General features: G+C 39.9%; 1 protein-coding gene across 1 annotated transcript in view; it reads left to right on the top strand.

Moving 5' to 3' along the window:
* Pkib (cAMP-dependent protein kinase inhibitor beta) overlaps positions 1–18,506 on the top strand; it is a 100,207-nt gene extending 81,701 nt beyond the window's left edge. Inside the window, exons 5-6 of the mRNA XM_041654170.1 lie at positions 5,878–6,054; positions 17,454–18,506. Coding sequence (XP_041510104.1) covers positions 5,878–6,054; positions 17,454–17,521 — 245 coding nt within the window. The 3' untranslated portion in view covers positions 17,522–18,506. The remainder of the gene's footprint in view (positions 1–5,877; positions 6,055–17,453) is intronic.
* The last annotated feature ends 1,960 nt before the right edge of the window (positions 18,507–20,466 follow it).

Here is a 20,466-nt window from a genome sequence, read left to right as displayed (position 1 = left end):
AATGATGTTATTTTTCCCACAAGTGTAAATTGAGTTCTCAGACTTTTGTGAACTTTGGGTGTCTTTGTCCCTATTTTGAAGAATGGGGATATGTTTTGTCTGGAAGCAATCAGAAAAGGAAAAGAATGAGTTAGGGAAGATGAGCAGGGCAGTCTCTCACTCCAGTAGCTTGCTCTGGAACTTCCTGAAGTGAGCTTCCACTAGAATATTCTGATGCCTGGGGGGCCAACCCCACTTCCAGTGTTGGGAAGAACCTGTTCCTCCTCTGCTCACCTAGTGGAGATGCTCACCATGTTGGTCTCATGTATCCCAGCTATGGCTGGGAATTCCTGAGTTGGGGGTCCCTAACTGTGATTGGTGTGCTGTTCTTTATATTTTGAATTTTTATTTCTTCCTTCCTTCCTTCCTTCCTTTCTTTCTTTCTTTCTTCCTTCATTCTTTCCTTTCCCCATTCCCTCCCTCCTTCCCTCCTTTCCTCATTCCTTTCTTCCTTCCTTTCATCCCTCCCTGCCTCCCTCTCCTTCCTTCCTTCCTTCCTTCCTTCCTTCCTTCCTTCCTCCCTTTCCCCATTCCCTCCCTCCTTACCTCCCTTCCTCATTCCTTCCTTCCTTTCATCCCTCCCTGCCTCCCTCTCTTCTTCGTTCCTTTCTTGCTTGTTTTCTTACTTTCTTCTTTCATGAGAATGATTCGTTCTAATACTTGCTAAGTCCTCTCAATTTGGGTCACTTAGAAGATAAGATATAGATTCTCAAAATGATGCAAATTTTAACACATGAAGATGCTATGCTGTGGTTTATAGCTACAAAGAAGGTCTCTCATCCAAGGGAGAAGTGAAAGTATTAATCTGTGTTCTGTATGTCTCCCACACATAAGGACAAATAAATGCAACACACACATGCATACATACAGCCCTCCACACACACAACAAATCAGGTATATTTTGTATAGGTCTAGTTTCAATATTTCCAGTACTGGGAGTAGGGGAGGAGCATGCATTCAAATGGAAGCATGCTTATTTTTCAGAAGAAGTTTTTGGTGCATAGTGAATTTATTTTGTCCTCCTGGGTAGCTGCTTTCTTCTCTTATAGAAAGGAGCAGGAGGAAGAACAATGGGAATAAAAGAAGGAATGCTATCTGGACTTGGGAAAGAACTTGACAAGTAGGCTTTATGTTGCCTTTAATTTGAATTAGACTGTTCCATTGGGAAGTTGCAATGAATTTGAGAAGGCCTTAAAACAGATTGACCGCTATGACTATTTATAGTGTCGATATTTATAGAGTATCTTTCTATCAGGAAGCAGAAAACAGCACCGTCCATTAAAAAGGATCCCCTATGGAAACACCACCATACACATAGCTAAGCATCCTGTACCATGTACTGTAGTATTTATTATACTCCATTTCAGTTCATATTATTATCATACATAGTCCTGTTTTAAATCAATAAGTATTATAGTGCTGGAAAGGTATTCAGATTTATGTATCACTTCATCGGGAAGATTCTGGGGGAATAAAATTAGGTTTGGTTTTGAATACTACATACTTAACTGTTTAAGTAATTTCTGTGCTAGCACAACCTGAATATGCATGTGATTATATGATGAGAATTTGTGCTATTGGAAGCAAGAACCCAAGTATTAAAGAAGTGTATGTCTGTAAATGTAAATAAATTTTCAGTTGTTTTTGTCTTTACTAGAGACATGGAAATGCCACAAATGGAGGAATTTTAAAGAGACATATCTCTTAAGTAAAAAAGTAATTCCATCATATGCTAATGCTTCTTCTAAGTTCTGTTTAGCTTACGATGTTGTCACTTGGTTGAATAGATGTGTTAAAGGACTCACATCTTTTACCTAATTTCCTAAGATTAGGACTTGAGGTTAAGTAGCCAGAGGGACCAGACTGTGTCTCATTTCAGCACTGTCTGGTTCCCCTTTGTGGCTTGTGGGCTGGTCAAGGGCTCATATGTGATCAGAAGGATAAATACTTGGCTTCTTGGTTCCAAGAGAAGCAATTATTCTGCTTCTTTCACCACGTTTGGAGGAGGTTTGTGTATAAAAGACAGAAAATCACAAACTAAGGATCTCTGCCAACATAGAGAACTGAAGAATATTAGCTTATCTGAGTTTTATTTCCCTTAGGTACTGGATTACCTCATCTTCCCATGAACTATGATGTTTAAATGTCACACGGCATTATAAAAGAGCAGAGTCCTGTTTCTACATATACCATCCCTTATAAAATATTAAAAGCACTGTTGTCGAATAAAACAAAGACAAGTAAAATGACTATTTAGGAAAGGAGGAACATTCATTTCATGATTTGCTGTTTATTTATATGCTCAAAATATTATTGCTAGAACCTTTCTGTGCTAGGATTGTCTGATGGCTGGTAATTTGTCTTGTTTCAGTCTTTCTACACTGTAAAAGTAATGTTTGTTAGTGCATTAAAATATGTCTAGGGCACTAAAAGTTGGTTAATATAGTCTGTTTTATCTGCAGTTCCCAAGTAAGTCTTTTTGTTTCTTTGTAAAAAATCGAGATAACTTTATATTAACTGTTTCCCTCTTTTTGTTCCTATGACATTGCAAAATGTTCTGGGGACACACTTCTGTCGGTAGATCTCACACTTTCTACATGACCTAGAATTATCAGATTCATAGCACGATGTACGTGCTATATTCTCGTTATTTTCCTGATGGACTTCCCAGTTTTGTCCAATGCTACAGGTCACCTTACTGCCAGAGAATTTAAAGAACCGGATACTGCAGCCAGAATTAAGAATCTGCAAACTTTGTAAACCAAACACATTGGGTCAGAAGATAGAGAGCTTTTCACCATAGAATGCCTATCTCCTCACAGCTCTGTGGACTGCGATGATAAGCTGTCTGGTCTGTCAATGGTGGATATCTTGGTCAGCTTCAACACCAAGCTATGAGAGGAGCCCAATGCAAATGTAAATTGAGAAACAACAGAGCAGAGTCCCAAAAAAAGGCAGGCTGGCTGCTGGCTCTCCCTGGCTCTCCACTTCTGACCTGGTCTTAAGAATCTCATTACTGAATGTGTCTGACACACTTTCAGAGAGTTTTATGATGTTTTCATTTCGAAAGTTTCTGTGTGGTATAATAATTAGGCAAAAGGAATAACTTCCTAAATAGCAAAGCGGTTAATTCAGGGTCCAGAATTCTCCTTACATGCTCATCACTGTAATCACTTTTTAGAAGCTCTCTTTTAATATTAACGTTGAGATTTTTATACAATGTACAAATGTAGACAGAGTTAGAAGTTCTCTTTTGGTAGAAGTTAAAAACTCTTTTGACTTTTCTTAACTTTTTAGGAAATGTACCATTTCATTTTACACATGTATCATTGAAATATTTAAAGTATTATGTCTTAATATTTTTATTTCTGTTGTTATCTTCAGCCTTAAGGCTATGGACCATCAAGCAAGAAATCATGGGTCTGGTCTATGAAGCCAATCATAATGTACTGGCAGTTACAGGGCAAGATGATTTTTGTAGATAAGCATTTGATCATGGGCATCATTTCTGAGGCAATGATAACTGACTAGGGATAGAGTCAGGGCTTAAGAACCAATTCAAGACGGCATCACTCACGTCTTCACAAGCTATAGGGAAGACACCTTAGGTGAAATGACTTTATCATGAGTAGGGGTTCTCTCAAACTAACAGATATTTAAGATAAAGAATTTCGGTATATATGTCACACTATCTCTCTTACACACACACACACACACACACACACACACACACTGTGCGGGGGTGGGGAAGCACAGAGGGAAAATTTTGAACATGCACAGTTCCCTGTTCAGAGTTATTAAAGAACAGAATCTAAAGGAGGCCTATGTACAGCTAGCTGCATATATAACCAGGACTTTATGATTTTTTCTTAACAATCCATGTCATTTTGATTTCAGGGTTAACTGGGCTAAGCTTCTCTCCAAAATTAGATTAGTGGTTACGCACTTTAAGTCAGTCATTGAACCTCTCAACCCCAGTGGCTGCATCCATAAATGTGGACCATACCCCATTACCCTTATAGAATTATGAGGATATTAAGTGAGGTGATAGACACAAATTATTATTAATACTATTGGAGAAATGCTGGTCCCTTTGATAGAAAATTCGAGATATCTCTAGCAGGTGTCTGGAGGATCCTGTAGCAGGATCTTCTTGGTAGGATTAAAGGGGGTACACGGCAGGGTGGTGAAGTGAGATGCAGTGAGAGATGATCAATGATGCAAGCAGTTGCTCATCGGTGGTCTTATAAGGGTAGAGAGATGTTTACCCTTTATCTCCTTGCTTTTCCACAAAGCAAGTCCTGTGAATCAGACAGGCTAGTTGTTGTACCTGATATGGAGAAGGGAAACTGTGGCTCATAAAGTTCAATGAATTGACCACTGTCACTTGCAAATCTTCAATCAAGTGGACTCTTTTGAACTAAGATTTCAATGCTCTCTATACTTCTCTGAGCTGTCAATGCCAGACACTTGGCGAATATCAAACACTGAAAGTCTAATTCCCAGATTTTGTCTGCAAACCTCCTGCAATGCTTACGAAAGCAGATTGACTAGCACAGCAATAGAAGGCCTTTTGTAGGGACACTTAGACTGCCACCACACTCCTGAGGAACACATGGGGCACCACATGAGTTCTTACGTGTGACAGACAACAAGAGCTGTGTTCCTAATTCCAAATGAGGCGCATCTGCATGCGTTCATTTGCTTAATAGCATTTTCGGAGTGAAAGTTGATTGTCTAAGAAGAGCCACCCTTCGGTTACTGTGAGAAGGCTGGCTTGCTTTCCTAGACCAGAGTTTACTGTCATAAATACCAGAAAGGATTAACTCCATCCTTTGGGAGGACACTGGGCATATTTTGAGTTCTGAGGTAATCTTCTAGAGAGCATACACCTTCTGTTGTCCCTCTGAGTACAAACACTCTGCAGATGGACTCTCTCTCTCTCTCTCTCTCTCTCTCTCTCTCTCTCTCTCTCTCTCGGTCTTGCTGGAACCCGATGCATAATGCCTACTCAGCAAATGCTTTCTGCTACCAACACAGCTTCAGAGTTACAGTTCAGTATTAAATCCTAGGGAAGCTTTATTAGAAAAGAAAATCCTATGAAACAGGGTCAGTTAAGATTTTTAATAATATTTAACAATTTCGACCTCCTGTACATTGAATGATTTCTTAGGAATTGTGAAAGATCATTACTAGGAGGATAAAGGATGATGAGGAAGGTGCTAGCAATGACTGTGCCCACCCAAAGGATGATGGGGAAGGTGCTAGCAATGACTGTGCCCACCCAAAGGCAGGGAAACAGTGCCCGGCATAAACATGAGTCTACTGAAAACTTTACCTGTGTCAGAACAAATGAAGTTCCAATTGTGGAGGGAAAGGCCTTAAATACAAAGTGGAATTTATTTCTAAAGAATAAGGGGAAAGTGCTTTGTTTATTCCCCACAATTACAGTGATTTGGTTTCAGCCTAAACAAACACCACAAGCAAATACTCTGGGAGTGGCTATTTCCGTCCGTTTTCATTGGCTTCCAAGCTCTGGCTTGGCTGATTCATCCATAGAAAAGCAGAACAAAAGTCTAGGTCTACTACACCCTCAAGCGTTCAAGTGGTGCTTGGACTCCGGGGTTATTTATAGCGATCTGGCTCACAGAAGTGCTTCCTGCCCTATTCAGCAAATGTTCACGTGGGCACCCCAGAGCCAAGGCGCAAACGCTCTAAGTGTGCCACCCGAGATCAGATCTTCAGACCTATAGCGATTTTGATCTAGCCATCGGTGTCTGGGGTGACCCTTTACCTCTGAACAGGCTCAGTTTTCTTATGCGCACATTCTATCTATAGATGCTGTGATGAGGACAAATTCATCGGAGATGACTGATGTGGAGTCTGTGATCAGCAGCTTTGCATCTTCAGCAAGGGCAGGCCGACGCAATGCCTTACCTGACATCCAGAGTTCCGCTGCTACAGGTGGATCCTCTGATCTTCCACTGAAGCTGGAGGCATTGTCCATGAAGGAAGGTAACACTAATCCTCTGAAATAAAACCCGCAGCACGTCTCCCTTTTAATCTTTCTCTTTGGAGCAGCCTTTAAACTAGTTTTTTTTTTTGTCTATATGCTTTGGTTTTTATTTATCATTTTATAATATATATTTATTAGATAATAGCGTTTTTCTGTCTAAGTTTTTTTTTATTTTTTTTATTTTTTTTTATTGCGAAAAGAAGAAAAAAAAACATAAAAAACAAGTTTCCACCTCCTCCCAGCCTCCCATTTCCCCTCCCCTCCTCCCACCCTTCTCCCCCTCCTTCCACCCTTCTCCCCCTCCCCCCACTCCTCTCTCCTTCCCTCTCCAGTCCACAGAGCAGTCCGGGTTCCCTGCCCTGTGTTAAGTCCTAGGTCCTCCCCCCTCCGTCCATATCTAGGAAGGTGAACATCCAAACTGGCTAGGCTCCCACAAAGCCAGCACATTAAGTAGGATCAAACCCCCCTGCCATTGTCCCTGGTGTCTCATCAGCCCTCATTGTTCGCCATGTTCAGAGAGTCCGGTTTTATCCCATGCTTTTTCGGTCACAGTCCAGCTGGCCTTGGTGAGCTCCCAATAGATCAGCTCCACTGTCTCAGTGGGTGGATGCACGCCTCGGGGTCCCGAATTCTTTGCTCATGTTCTCCCTCCTTCTGCTCCTCCTTGGGACCTTGGGAGCTCAGTCCAGTGCTCCTGTGTGGGTCTCTGTCTCTATCTCTATCCATCACTAGATGAAGATTCTATGATGATATGCAAGATATTCGTCAGTATTGCTCTAGGATAGGGTCATTTCAGGTTCCCAATCCTCAGCTGCCCAAGGAACTAACTGGGAACCTCATCTTGGGCACTAGGGAGCCCCTCTAGTGTCAAGTCTCTTGCCCACCCTAAAGTGGCTCCCTTAACTAAGAATTGTGGTTCCGTGCTCTCCTATCCACCTTTCCTTTATCCCAATTCTCCTGTTTCCCCAGGTCCCCCCTCCTTCCCTTCTAACTTTTCTCTCCCCATCTCCCCTTACCCCCATCCCACCCCACCCCCAAGATCCCATTTTCTTCCCGGAAATTTGGTCTACTTCCCTTAGCCAAGGGAAGTAGAAGGTTTTTTTTTTTTTTTTTTTTTTTTTTTTTTTTTTTTTTTTTTTTTTAGCGTTCTCGTTCTTTTTGACTGAAAGCTCTCAGGTTTTAAGGTAAAATAGATTTCTATGCCCTTCTGAAACTAGAAATTTTCATTTTGATGTCCTAAGGGTGTGCATAGAAACTGTTGTTCTGTCTATCGGATGTGTATGGTCATGTGCTAGAATTCTAGGTTCACTCTCCAGTACAAAGTTAATTAAAAGTCATCATAAATAGTAACCATTGCACTGGAGCTGAATATTACGGCTCATGGCTTGTTCATTATGTGTCTTAACCTACTACTTACAGTTTGAGAACCCTAATAAAGAAGACAATGAGCCTTCTCACACATCAAGAGGTGATGGAAGATGTTTCAGTCACAAAATAAATATCTTTCCTTGCTTATATCATTGCTATTTTGTCTACCATTCAATTTTATGCCTAATAAATATTAGGGACCCTAGTGGTGTGTAGGGCAGATATGAACTCCTGCTGTCCCAGATTTTGTAGTTCAACAGGAGTGTTAGATCTTTTTTTTTTTTTTTTTGATTTTCGAGACAGGGTTTCTCTGTGGCTTTGGAGCCTGTCCTGGAACTAGCTCTTGTAAACCAGGTTGGTCTCGAACTCACAGAGATCCGCCTGCCTCTGCCTCCCAAGTGCTGGGATTAAAGGCGTGCGCCACCACCGCCCGGCTAGGAGTGTTAGATCTTAAAGGGAAAAATATATAGATTAACAATGATATGCTTTATCAGAAAATGGAAATAGGGTGCTTTGTGGAGAGTTTCTGAACATTAGAATAGACATCAGAGAAGCTCATCACTGAAATCAGAATAACTCATGAGGTTGAGGCAAGAGGATTGCTGTGAGATTGATGCTATCCTGGGATACTCAGTGGGATCCAGTACAGCCTGGGCTACAGTGTGAGACTCTGTCTCAAACAAAACCATCATAATAGCAATTGATACACCTATGCAGATAGGGGAAATGCCAGATGGTCCTATACTAAGTGAAGAGCTTCTGGAGGTCAGTGCCTACTAAGAATCAATTACCTGCAGAGACAAATTCCCACATGGTTTGTTCAATCTCTAGTGGTCAGCCTTGAACATGTGTACATATGAGAAAAGCTGAAGAGACTCAATAAGGTTATATATACAAGTGTGTATATACAACATATGCTTACAAAAATAAATAAAAGAAGTTATGAATTTGCATGGGGAAGGATGGAGTTAGTGCTCATGCATGGAATTCTCAAACCCTCTCTTTTTAGAATCCTTAAAAATCAATAAAACTCAGCAACTCTTCTCTGCATACAAGAATAATAGAGCTAGAAGATGGGGCGGAAAAGAATGCATAACTAAGAATGCAGAATAAACATCCTTTGGGTAAAGCAGACAGATGTCTAGAAATAAAGACTGGCCACTGTGGGTTGAGGGTGAAGAAAGAGGAAAAGTACCACAAGAAGAGAACTTTAGGCACATAAGCAAGGGCCAGACCTTGTGAGATTTGAGACAATGACTGCCAGGTCCTAGATGTCTTCATGACCCCATGTTTTCTTGCTGCTGTTACCTACTTCTCTGTATCATGATAATGTGATGCTCCTTTGACTACTAATTTTCTTTTTCTCCCCTCTTTTCTCTAACGCTAGTAAGACTTCATTCTGTCTCACCTGTCTATGCCATTGTCTTTGGTATAGTTGTTGATCCATTCTTAGTCTTTTTCTAGCATGACCTTGCAAAATGTTATCATGATTGATTAGTTCATCTTCCCTTAAAGAGTGTCCTTTGATTGCCAGGACACTTTGGTCTCATGGTTTTCTTTTTCCTCACTGACTTTTTCACTTTGGTTTTCTCTTTGCTCATATCATTAATCACTTGATGGAATAAAAAGTATAAAGTACAGTATTTTGACAACTTGGTCACTATTTCTTTGCTATCTGATCTCATTGTATAGTTTGTATCCTTCTGAAACATAGATTTGGATCTTATATCAGTTTCTTTTCCTGTTAGAATGACCAACTAACTGACAAACCCATATTAAGGAAGGATTTTTTCTTTTATTAAAAATAGATTTTTTTCTCAAATAATATATCTTGATTACATTTTTCCCTCCCACTCCCACTTCTTGCTCCTCCCCACCTCCCCTCCCATCCAGATCCACCTCATTTCTTTCATTTGAAAACAAACAGGCTTATAACGGATAAAAATAAAATAAAATATAATAAAACAGAAACTAACACATTGTAATAGGGCAGAGCAGACAAATAGAAGGAAAGGAGTCCAACAAAAGGCACAAGAAACAGATAGAGAAAGCATAGACTCACTTGTTCAGACTCAGGAGTTTCTTAAAGGCACTAAACTGGAAGCCATGATATATATACAAAAGACCTGTATGGTAAAAAGAGAGGAGGAAAAATGCTTGTGGAAATGAAAAAGGAAAAAAATAAAAGAAAAAGAAAAGCCCTGACCTGACATTATGGGAAAAGGAACCTCCAAAGTTAACTTTGAGTTTATTTTCTGTTGGCCATCTGCTGCTGGGCACGCAGCCTACCATTGAGTAGTTTGTTTCCCCAGCGAGACTCTCTTGGAGAAAACTAAATTTTCATTTTCAAGTGGTTATCATTTAAAAATTGCTTCTGCCTTAAGGATGAGGGCAAGTGTCCCCTTGACCTTTCAGCTCTAAGACCCCACCTAGGGCAGACTTATGTAGGCCCTGTGCATGTTGCCTCAATTTCTATGAGTTCATTTGTACTGTATCTGTCCTGCTGTGTTTGTGGGCCATGGATTTGGGGTCCCACATCCCCTTTGGTTCTTATGCACTCTTCCTGTCTCATTTTCACAACTCCGAGATCTCTGGGGGGAGGGATTTGATGGAGACACCCATTTAGGGTGGAATGTTCCAAAGTCTCTCAGTCTCTGCACGTCTGGCTGTGGGTCTCTGTATTTATTCCCATCTGCTACAGGAGGAAGCTTCTCTGATGATGGCTGAATCAGGCCATCTACAAATATAGCAGAATCTTACTAGGAACTATCTTATTGCTACACCCTTTTAGAACAATGGTATTTGCTGTTACCCTAGATCCCTCGACTGTCTAGTCTCAAGTTCTATGTCACCAAAGAATTGCCGAGTATGGGTATGGAGGGAACCTTCAGTAAAATCAGATATTGGTTGGTTATTCCCAAAAACCTTGTGCCATCTTCTACCAGTGTATCTTGCAGGCTAGACACCATTGTAGATCAGAGAGTTTGTGGCTGGGTTGGTGGGTTTTCTGTTTCTGTTTCCGGTTTTTGATAGTGTGCAAAGTACCTTCCTTATACCAAAGATGCTGCAATGTAGGCACCGGTTTGGTATATCCATGTTCAATGAGTTGTGTAGGTGTTATCATAGGCAATGGGAACTTGCCATCAGTTAGTGGAGAGCAACCTATAGCCTTGGCAACAGCCTAGGTTGTTTGGGTGTTTACAGTGGGATCTCTCTGGCCAGGCTAGTTGGTTCTACCCTAGTATTTGGCTATTTAATATAGATTGCCTTCATATATTAATATATTTTAGTATTTCTACTCCATCAAGTTTTCATGTAACCCCTCAAATGGTCATTAGTTTTACCTGCCCTTACATGTATTTCCTCCCTCACTCCTTTTTCTCTCCCTTTATTTGTTTCTCCTGTTCTAATATCAACTATCCTTCCATAGCTATCTGCTCTATTTCTCCTTCCTAGGGTGATAGAATTCTCCCTGGCCATCCCTTACTCACTGTCTAACCTCTGTGGTTATAAGGATTGTCAGTTGCTTATCACTGACTTAACAGTTAATATCCATATGTTAGTGAAAATATATCAAATTCACCTTTTTTGGTCTGGGTCACCTCACTCGGGATGATTTTTTCTGTTTCACCCATTTGCCTGCAAATTTGTGGTTTCATTTTTAAAGCGCTGAGTAATAATTTCTATTGTGTAAATGTATTGCATTTTCTTTATCCATTTATATATAGAGGGACATCTATGTTGTTTCTAACTTCTGGCTATTAGGAATAGAGCAGCAAGTGTTTCTGTCATAGAATAAAAAGTTCTTTGAGTTTATGCCCAAGAGTGGAATAGCTTGATCTTAAGGTCTATCTACTCCCATATTCCTGAAGAACCGTCACACTGATTTCCATAGTGGCTGTACAAGTTTGTGCTACCACCAGCAATGGAAGAGTGTTCCCCTTACTCCAAATCCTCACGAACATGAGCTGTCATTTGTTTTACTGGTCTTAGCCATTCTGACAGGTCTAAGATCAAACTTCAAAATAGTTTTGACTTGCACCTCTTTGGTGATTAAGGATGCTGAATGTATTTTACGTGTTTCTCTCCTATTTGGGTTTCCTCTTTTGAGTACTCTCTGTTTAGATCTGAACTCTATTTTTAACGAGGTCATTTGTTTTCTTAATATCTTGCTTTTGGAGTTCTTTATATATTTTGGATATTGGTGTTCTATCAAATGTGTAGTTGGTGAAACCCTTTTCCATTCTTTAGGCTGCTTTTTTGTTCAAATTATGGTGTCCTTTGCTGTACAGAATCTTCTGAGTTTTATGAGGTTATCCCATTTATATATCGATGATCTTAGTGTCTGTGCTAATTGTGTCTTGTTCAGAGAGTCTTTTCCTGTACCAATGAATTCAAAGCTATTTCCCACTTTTTCTTCTATCAGATTCAGTGTACCTGGTTTTATGTTGAGGATTTTGATCCATTTTGAATTGAGTTTTGTGCAAGGTGATAAGTATGGCTCTATTTTAATTCTTTTTTTTAAAGAAATATATTTTTTATTTTATGTTCATTAGTGTTTTTCCCACTAATATGTCTGTATGAGGGTGTCAAGAAACTGTGGAACTGGAGTTACAGACAGTTGTAAGCTGCCCCGTGGGTGCTGGCAATTGAACCCTGGTCCTCTGGAAGAGAAGCCAGTGCTCTTAACTGCTGAGCCATCTCTCTAGCCCCCAAACCAGGCTTTTTATGAACTTCATCTCATTTAGTATTTTTTCTTTGTTAACTCTGCCTTTCACTTCTCTGCCTCTCTTTTTTTTATTGAAAGAGAAAAAAAGAAAAGAAATTCCTACCTCCTCCCAGCCTCCCATTTCCCTCCCCCTCCTCCCACTCTTCTCCTCCTCCCCCACTCCTCTCCCCCTCCCTCTCCAGAAGGTTGGATAGAGGAGCAGGGAATCACATAACTTAATTAAGGGAGCCATCTTAGGGTTGGCAAGAAACTTGAACCTAGAGGGGTTCCCAGGTGCCCAGGGCGATGTCCCCAGTTAGCTCCTGGGGCAGCTGAGGATAGGGAACCTGAAATGACCCTATCCTATAGCAATACTGACGAATATCTTGCATATCACCATAGAACCTTCATCTGGCGATGGATGGAGATAGAGACAGAGATCCACACTGGAGCAATGGAGGACTAAGCTCCCAAGGTCCCAATGAGGAGCAGAAGGAGGGAGAACATGAGCAAGGGAGTCAGGACCACAAGGGGTGCACCTACCCACGGAGACAGTGGGGCTGATCTATTGGGAGCTCACCAAGGCCAGCTGGACTGTGACTGATAAAAGCATGGGATAAAACCGGACTCTTTGAACACGGTGGACAATGAGGGCTGATGAGAAGCCAAAGACAATGGCACTGAGTTTTGATCCTACTTCATGTTCTGGCTTTGTGGGAGCCTAGCCAGTATGGATGTTCACCTTCCTAGACCTGGATGGAGGGGGGAGGACCTTGGACTTTCCACAGGGCAGGGAACCCTGACTGCTCTATTTTAATTCTTGATAATGGTTATCACGGAAGGGTTTAATTTTACTCACAGTTTAGAATGGTAGTTCTCATCATGGGGGATGTGTCATGATAGGATGTGAGGTAGCTGATCAAACTGCATCTATCATGAAGTAGTAGAGAGAACCAAATACCAGTTCCCAGGTTTCTTTCTTTTTCCCCTTTTCATTTAGTAGGCCTCTAGCTGACTAGATGGTACCACCTACATTCAGATTGGGTCTTCCCTTCTCACTTCAAACTGCCTTAAAATGACCTCACTGGTATACCCGGAAAAATGCCTCCAGGGTGATTCTAAACCCAGCCAAGCTGATAATATTAACCATTGCAAGTCTACCCTTTATCAACTTAACATCCAAGCATATAAATTTTGAATTGTAGCAATCAACTCTTTACACTATAGCCCTGTGGTTATCAGGTAATGCAAAATGAATTCATTCTAACTTCAAAAGTCTGCAGTCTTAACAGCTTCAACATCACTAGAAAATCTAGAACCCAAAACCTCTCCTTTGAGGCAAATGTGAATCCTTAGGAATTCAAAAATAATTTGCATACAATGACATAGAATCAAAATTCCAATTCTATGGGGGAGGAAGAATAGGGACATCGCAAAGAAAGAAGCTAAAGAAGACCAGATTCATCAGGAACAACACCAAGTCCTGCAGTTCCATATCCCCCACCTGGCACTTTTCATGGCATTATGTACCATGGCCAATCTCAATAACCAAATACTGCCAGCAGCAGCGCAGCAGCCCCTCTTTTTGGCCGTCTCTGCCCCATTCCTCAAGCTTTCCTAAGTCCTGGCTCCTCACATCTTGACATCACCATTGCAACTTAGGCTTTACTTTCATAGCTTTCTGCATGGTATCACATGGCCTACTTTCAGAAATGTGTTCATTCACTGATCACATGGCCTACTTACAAAAACACATTCACTCGCTGATCGGCCTCAGTAGTTTTCCGGAACCTTGGTAGGTGCCCCCATGTCCTCATAACTTCCATTTTGGTCAATCTTAGGTCTAGTCTTGCCTACTTCTATTATGGCTATAGATCAGTGGTTCTCAACCAGCGGGTACCTAATGAGCCTTTTACAGGGGTCACCTAAGACCACCAAAAAAACACAAATATTTATATTTATATTACGATTAGTAAGAGTGGCAAAGTTACAGTTATGATGTAGTGACGAAAATAATTTTATTGTTGGGGATCACCACAACATGAGAAATTATATGGAAGGGTTGTAACCTTAGGAAGGTTGAGGACCACTACTCTAGAACAACTGTATAAGGTCTTTGTGGAACTAGGTAGCTGAGTCCAGGAACCTCTTCCTTCAATGAATATTTTTAGCAGAGACCTCTTCATAGGCTTCACATATGAGTCTCGCCCTCCTCAAAGGAATTTGCACTTTTGCAAACGTGAGCCTTCAATGACGAGGGCATTGCCCTCGGGCATCTTTCCTCTTACCCAGTGCAAATTATGAAGTTTTCACATTCATCTCCCCCATCTCTTTAACAGTTACAGCTGCTTACTCCACACATGGCTGATCCGCAGCTGTCAGCATTTCCCCTTCTTTGTCAAACTGTAAACATTTTGCATCTTTCTGCTCCACTGGCTGCTTGCTCTCACTGTAAGAGCGAATGCTTGAGGACAAAAGGCAGTAGTTATGACATAGCCTCAGTGGTATGTTACCTTGACGTTTCCTCTACCAAACACATTAGTCAGTTCCTTTGGAATTCAGTTTCAAGTTCTCAGGACATTGGCAAAGACTTTGCTTGAACATAGCATGATGACTTCTAGTCTAATTCTTTGTAGAATCCCTGTTTCCTCTCTGGTACCTCATAGGCCAGGCCTCCAGTGTTTACATGTTGTGCTATTCTGGTCTTCCACATTCCCATCAGAATATCCTATTAAAAGCTTCTTCTTCTTCTTCTTTTTTTTTTTTTTTTTTTTTTTTTTTTTAACATCTTAGGGCTTTTCTCTAATCTGGAGCTCAAAACTCTTCCTCCGAAAAGCTTGTGGTAGAGGCCTATGAAATCGCACAACCAGGCTTAGCGCTGCAGTTCTGTTCTTCGTACCAGTATTCTGACGTTTCTTATTGCTATGGCAAAATACCTGAGGAAAATAAAATTAAGGAGGAAGGGTTCACGTTTGCTCACTGTTTCAAGGGGCAAACATTTCATCATAGCAGGAATACAGGGAGGACGGTGAGGAGGCTGTTTACATTGCCTTTGCAGTCAGGAATCAGAAAAGAAAATGAATGCTGATGCTCAGCTAGTTTTTCTGGTTGACCTTTTCATTGCATCTGGGATTTTACAAAATGTTCCTGCCCACAATCAGGGTCTTAACTCACTGAGTCTAGCCTCTCTGGACTTGTGTTCAGAGGTGAGTCTCCCAGCTAATTCTAAATTCACTCTAGTTGACATGAAAATTGGCTGTTATGGATCTCAGTCTGAAGATGCAAGTCCACTCAAGTTGACAGGAAGATTGACTGTTATAGATCTCAGTCTGAAGATGCTTGAAGTTTTCTCTCATTGAAGAAACAACCTGGCTGACATTATTGCTAGGCTATCAAACTTATGAACTTCAGAGAAAACTTTGGATGTTCCTTCTGAAACCTGCTCTTCCTGTATCTTTCCAATCGTGATTTACAGCTGCAGTTGCTGAAACCAAAAATCTTAGCCTCATCCTTGTTTACCTTCTATTTTGAACATTCTTCATCTCTAACTTTAGAGAACACTGTCAGCTACACTTTCAAAACTGGCCCAGAAATCTGCCGTTTTTTTCTACCTGCTACATATGGCCTGTTGCTTCTTAGATTCCATCCCATGCCTTTAATTTTCTTCCCATTGTGTCTCTTTACTGATGCTGCTTTTGATTTTACTATTATCTCATTTTGTATCCCTTTCTGCATGGGATATGAGCAGCACACTACCTCGTTTTTGTAGGTCTTTGCTAAAATGTCTCCTTTTCCGGTGCTTGTTTCCAGTCAATTCTGTATCAGTTTGTAAACTCTAGACCTGAGACATCTTAACAATTTCTGTTTTCTACTCCTGATTTAATTAACCCCATGAACATATTTCACTTCCCACATACCACATACTTTATATATTTTGTTTATTGTCCATTTTGTGCCACTCACTGGATGGTGCTTGAGAACTACTTCAGGTACTTCAACTATGTTAGCTTGATAAATATCTTTTTTTAAAAAAAATATGTAGGCCTTTTATTGTAGCCCAAGCTAGTATGAAACTCATTATATAGTCAAAGTTGCTTAACAGGTATTTGACAAATAAAAAGTCCTAAATATACTCTACCAGACGTATCTTCAAAGATTTTATAAATGGTTTTGTTAGGAGAATTTTTGTTGGAAATATTAAAATGTAAATAATTTTATTTAAATGAAGACTGACAAAAGCAGAACATTTTAAAGAAAGGAAAAGGAGAATGTAGTATTGCAACTGAGTAGCATGTCTTTAATCACATCACATGGGAGGCAACGTCAGATAAATCTCTGTGACTCTGAGGTTAACCTGATCTACATAGTGGGATTTTGTTTCAGAGAGGAAGACAAGAGGGGGTGGGAGAGAAAGAGCATTTAAAGATAGTGGTTTGAAATGAAGAAGGAGGAAAGGGGGGAAGTTTGGTAGAATAAAGAACAGGGAATTGTCACTGGAGTAGGTTTCTTGGTGAGTTGGAACCAAGGGCATTAGACTTTGGCAGCAAGAGCATCACCAGGGACAACAACAAAGGCGTCTACCCAGGACAATGGGCAGGGCCCTACACTCACCGAGGGTTGTACTTGCTGAATGCTCTCCTCTTTTGATCTCAATGTTATTCATAGTTTTATCAGTATAGTGACTACTGTGTCATTTCTCAATGAGTAATAGCAAATTATGAAATCATTCCTGAGAAGCACATACACACTCCCATTGTTCTGGAAGTGCAGGCAGGAACAATGATTCCAGATTACAGAAGATTTTCAACATTTAGTAGTAGGAAGGTAAAGGAGCTCCCACACAATGGCATTGATTTCATCTTTTCTGAAGGGCAGAAGGTTGTCTCTAAAGAAGCAAAGGAAATAGAAAATGCAAAGAATACAGAGAAACTATGTCCCAGAATAGGGAAATGATTGAGGACCTATGTAGCCACTTGATCTAGATTCAAGTTGTGACTTTCACTTGCTCGGTGACTTCCCACAAATCATTTCACCTGCTTCGGCTGTAGTTTGCTGTCCTGTAGATAAAGAGTATAATGACATCTTAAGAGTGTGTTTGGTTGTAGTAACTATAAACCAGGAAAAAAAATGACTAGGAGAAAGATCTAGAAACTACTCAAATATGTCCTCTCTGTGCAGATTCACATCTGCTGAGGGCAAAATATGACCTAGTCAGGATGAAAAACTACTTAGGGGTACAAAGCACAAAACAACCTTTTCATTCTAAATATAAAATATATTTCCATGTATTTTGCATAAGAATGAGAAATTATTTTTTTGCAGATGTTAAAAAGAAGAGTGAAGAGAAAGCACAAGACCAACTGAAAAAGTCCCTAAATGACGAAAAATGAAGACTTACAATTTATCCAGGGTGTTGATTTTATGCACATTGGGAGACATAGTGGCTATGCCTTCCTGAAGTGTTTGATCTGGTAGTAACTGTGGTAATGTATGCGTTTTAGGTAATTTTAATGTGCTGCTCTGTCCTTAAACCGCAACCATGATACCCAAATAGGTTATTAAAAGGTATTACATTCAAATTGCACACTGTTTATACATCCAATGAAGTCCACTGTCTATCTTGGGATTTACTTAGTCAGATGTGTGTTTAACTATGTTCTTATTGATATGCATAAACCAAAACCTATTAATTTAATACTTTGCAGAATTTGTAGGAAATTATATTTTTAGTGAGATGGTATTAGTAGTAAAAAAAAAATCACAGGTATAAAATGTGTTTATTTTTAATCAAAACTACACCATATTTCCCCCAAAAGTTAAGAGAGATCTGCAAATATTGTAAAAGTTGTGACAACATAAACATCTCTAGGATGCTTTTGTCCAATGTATTTTGCATCTAGTCTGTGTATACTGTGATTTTTCTTATGGATGCACAGAATGTAAAATTTGTGGCAAATTGCTTACGTAAAATATGTGTAATAAATAAATTGCACTATATTCCTTAACTTGGCTCATGTGTATGTCTTGTTTTATGTAAATTGTACAAGACATTGTGCGAATTTCTCTAGACTGTCTTTTCTTCTCTGGACTTCTGTATGTGTGCAAATTGTTGCTAAAGTAATTTCATCAGGTGTGCTGACCTTAATTTTTATATTTTTCCTAAGTAGTCAACATGGCAGTAATCACTTTAAATATTTGCATAATATACTGTAAGTAAAATTTGCAAAAGACATGCTTTTAATATATGTTTAATTATACATTTTTTTTAAAAAAAGAACTGAAACAAAACCAAGGTGCTAACAAATTTTAACCTGTTACATAGTTTAGAAAAGTAATATAATTCTTAATCTTAAATTTTTTTGAATAATTATATATATGCAGATAATTAAATTCTAATTGTTTGTTGACTTAGACTTCACCTGTTTACACTAACTAAATAAAATTTCACAGTAGAAATGCTTTACTGATACAATTTGCATTTGTTTTATCTTCTGAAGTACTCTGGGTATAAAGGGACAAATGCTCCCGAAAGGATCACAGTGTCAGTCTTAGTACTTTAAATCACCTCTTGCTTGGGACTCTATTGACCAAGCTTAACTTTAGGATTATATACACCAAAGGGGGTTTTCCAAGAGCTTCATTGTATCCAGCTCTAAAATAAAATTTTTTAAAAAAATAATCAAAATTAGTATATAGTGTGCATTAATGTCCAATAAAATATATTATAGCCATTAAAGTATTTATCAAAGTTGTCCAATGAGGTGAGACTGAGTGGTTGGCAGGATAGGCAGGGAGAATAGTTGATTCCAATTCAGCTTCCAGGAGGACTGGGGACAAAAGAGGTGAACCCAGAGACTGATGCTGGAAGGAGTGAGCGGAGCTGGGATGCTGCCAGCAGCAGGTGAACATTCTTCATCCCCATAAAGTCCTCCACAGCAGAGCTACCCAGCCTTAGCTGTCAGCGTTACTGAAGTTGCGAGCCTGGAGAACAAACTCCCTGGGTTTGAATTTTAACTCTACGTACTAGCTATATGATCTCGACCAATGAAGATCATGTCTGTAAGTTTCTACCACATTCTCTATGGAATGACATCAATAATAGTCCACATCTTATAGAGTGAGTGTTAAGAGGGTGAGTTTCAATCTCAGCTCAACACACCCATGACCACCACCAGGGAAAGGAGTCTTTATGAAGAAATTCTTAGGTTAGTTTAGCCTATGGGGATGCCGTTGGGGATTGTCTTAATTACATTAATTGATATGGGAAGGCCAGCCTGCTGTGAGAGGTACTCTTCTCTGGTTTGGGGTCCTAGACTGTATATGAATGGAAAAAATGTGCCGAGTGGCTGTAGGGCCTTCTTTACTTCTCTGCTCTGGACTGCGGATGTGATGTGACAGGCCTTCTCGAGCCTGTGGTCCCATGCCTTCCTTTCAGCGATAATCTGTCACCTGGAATTGTTAGCTAAAATAAACCCTTTCTCTCCTAAATTGCTTTCACCACAGCGATGGGAATAAACGGAGGCAGTGGGTGAAATGAGTGGTGAGATGGTATGTGTAAAGCACTTGAGTAACGCCTGGGAGAAATGTTTTGATCAATATTAGTCATTGTCATCTCTTTTGCTTTTGGTCTTATTCTTTTGATAGATGGTTAGCCAAACTGGTCAGTTGACTCTGATTTCACAAATGTCCCAAATTCATGGTATTGAAAAAAAATTGATTATACTGGAAATGAACAGTTAGAAATAATTAGCACATTATTATAAATAACGTCATGTTAATGAGTGATTGGCAGGCGGAGTATTGGTGATGTGGGATTCCCCTCTGTATGCTGTGAATACCATTGGTGAATAACGAAACTGCCTTGGCCCGTTGATAGGGCAGAACTTAGGTAGGTGTGGCCCGGGGGAACCGAAACTGAATGCTGGGAGAAAGGAGGCAGAGTCAAAGAGAAGCCATGGAGTAGCTGCCAGAGACAGGCGCTGGTAGGCTATGACCTCGTGGTGATGCACAGATTAATAGAAATGGGTTGAATTAATATATAAGAGTTAGCCAACGAGAAGCTAGAGCAAATGGGCCAAGCAGTGTTTTAATTAATACAGTTTCTGTGTGATTATTTCAGGACTAAGCATTGGGGAACTTACTAGAGGCCTCCTTACAACACATCGCTATTTGAAGATGAGTCTTCATCACTAGGGTTTTATGACAGTTGTCCAACAAAATAATTGTGAGTCAGTATTTAACCAAGTCTTTTTTTCTACAAAAATATAGAAGGAAAATAAGTAACATAGCTCTTGGGTAATGACATTTTCTTTTACTTACACCTAGACTATCTTTC

This window comes from Microtus oregoni, unplaced genomic scaffold (assembly GCF_018167655.1).
Source record: "Microtus oregoni isolate MIOR12 unplaced genomic scaffold, Mior012 000006F_ref0000085, whole genome shotgun sequence".
NCBI classification, from domain to species: Eukaryota; Metazoa; Chordata; class Mammalia; order Rodentia; family Cricetidae; genus Microtus; species Microtus oregoni.
This window is presented reverse-complemented; position numbering and strand designations above follow the sequence as displayed.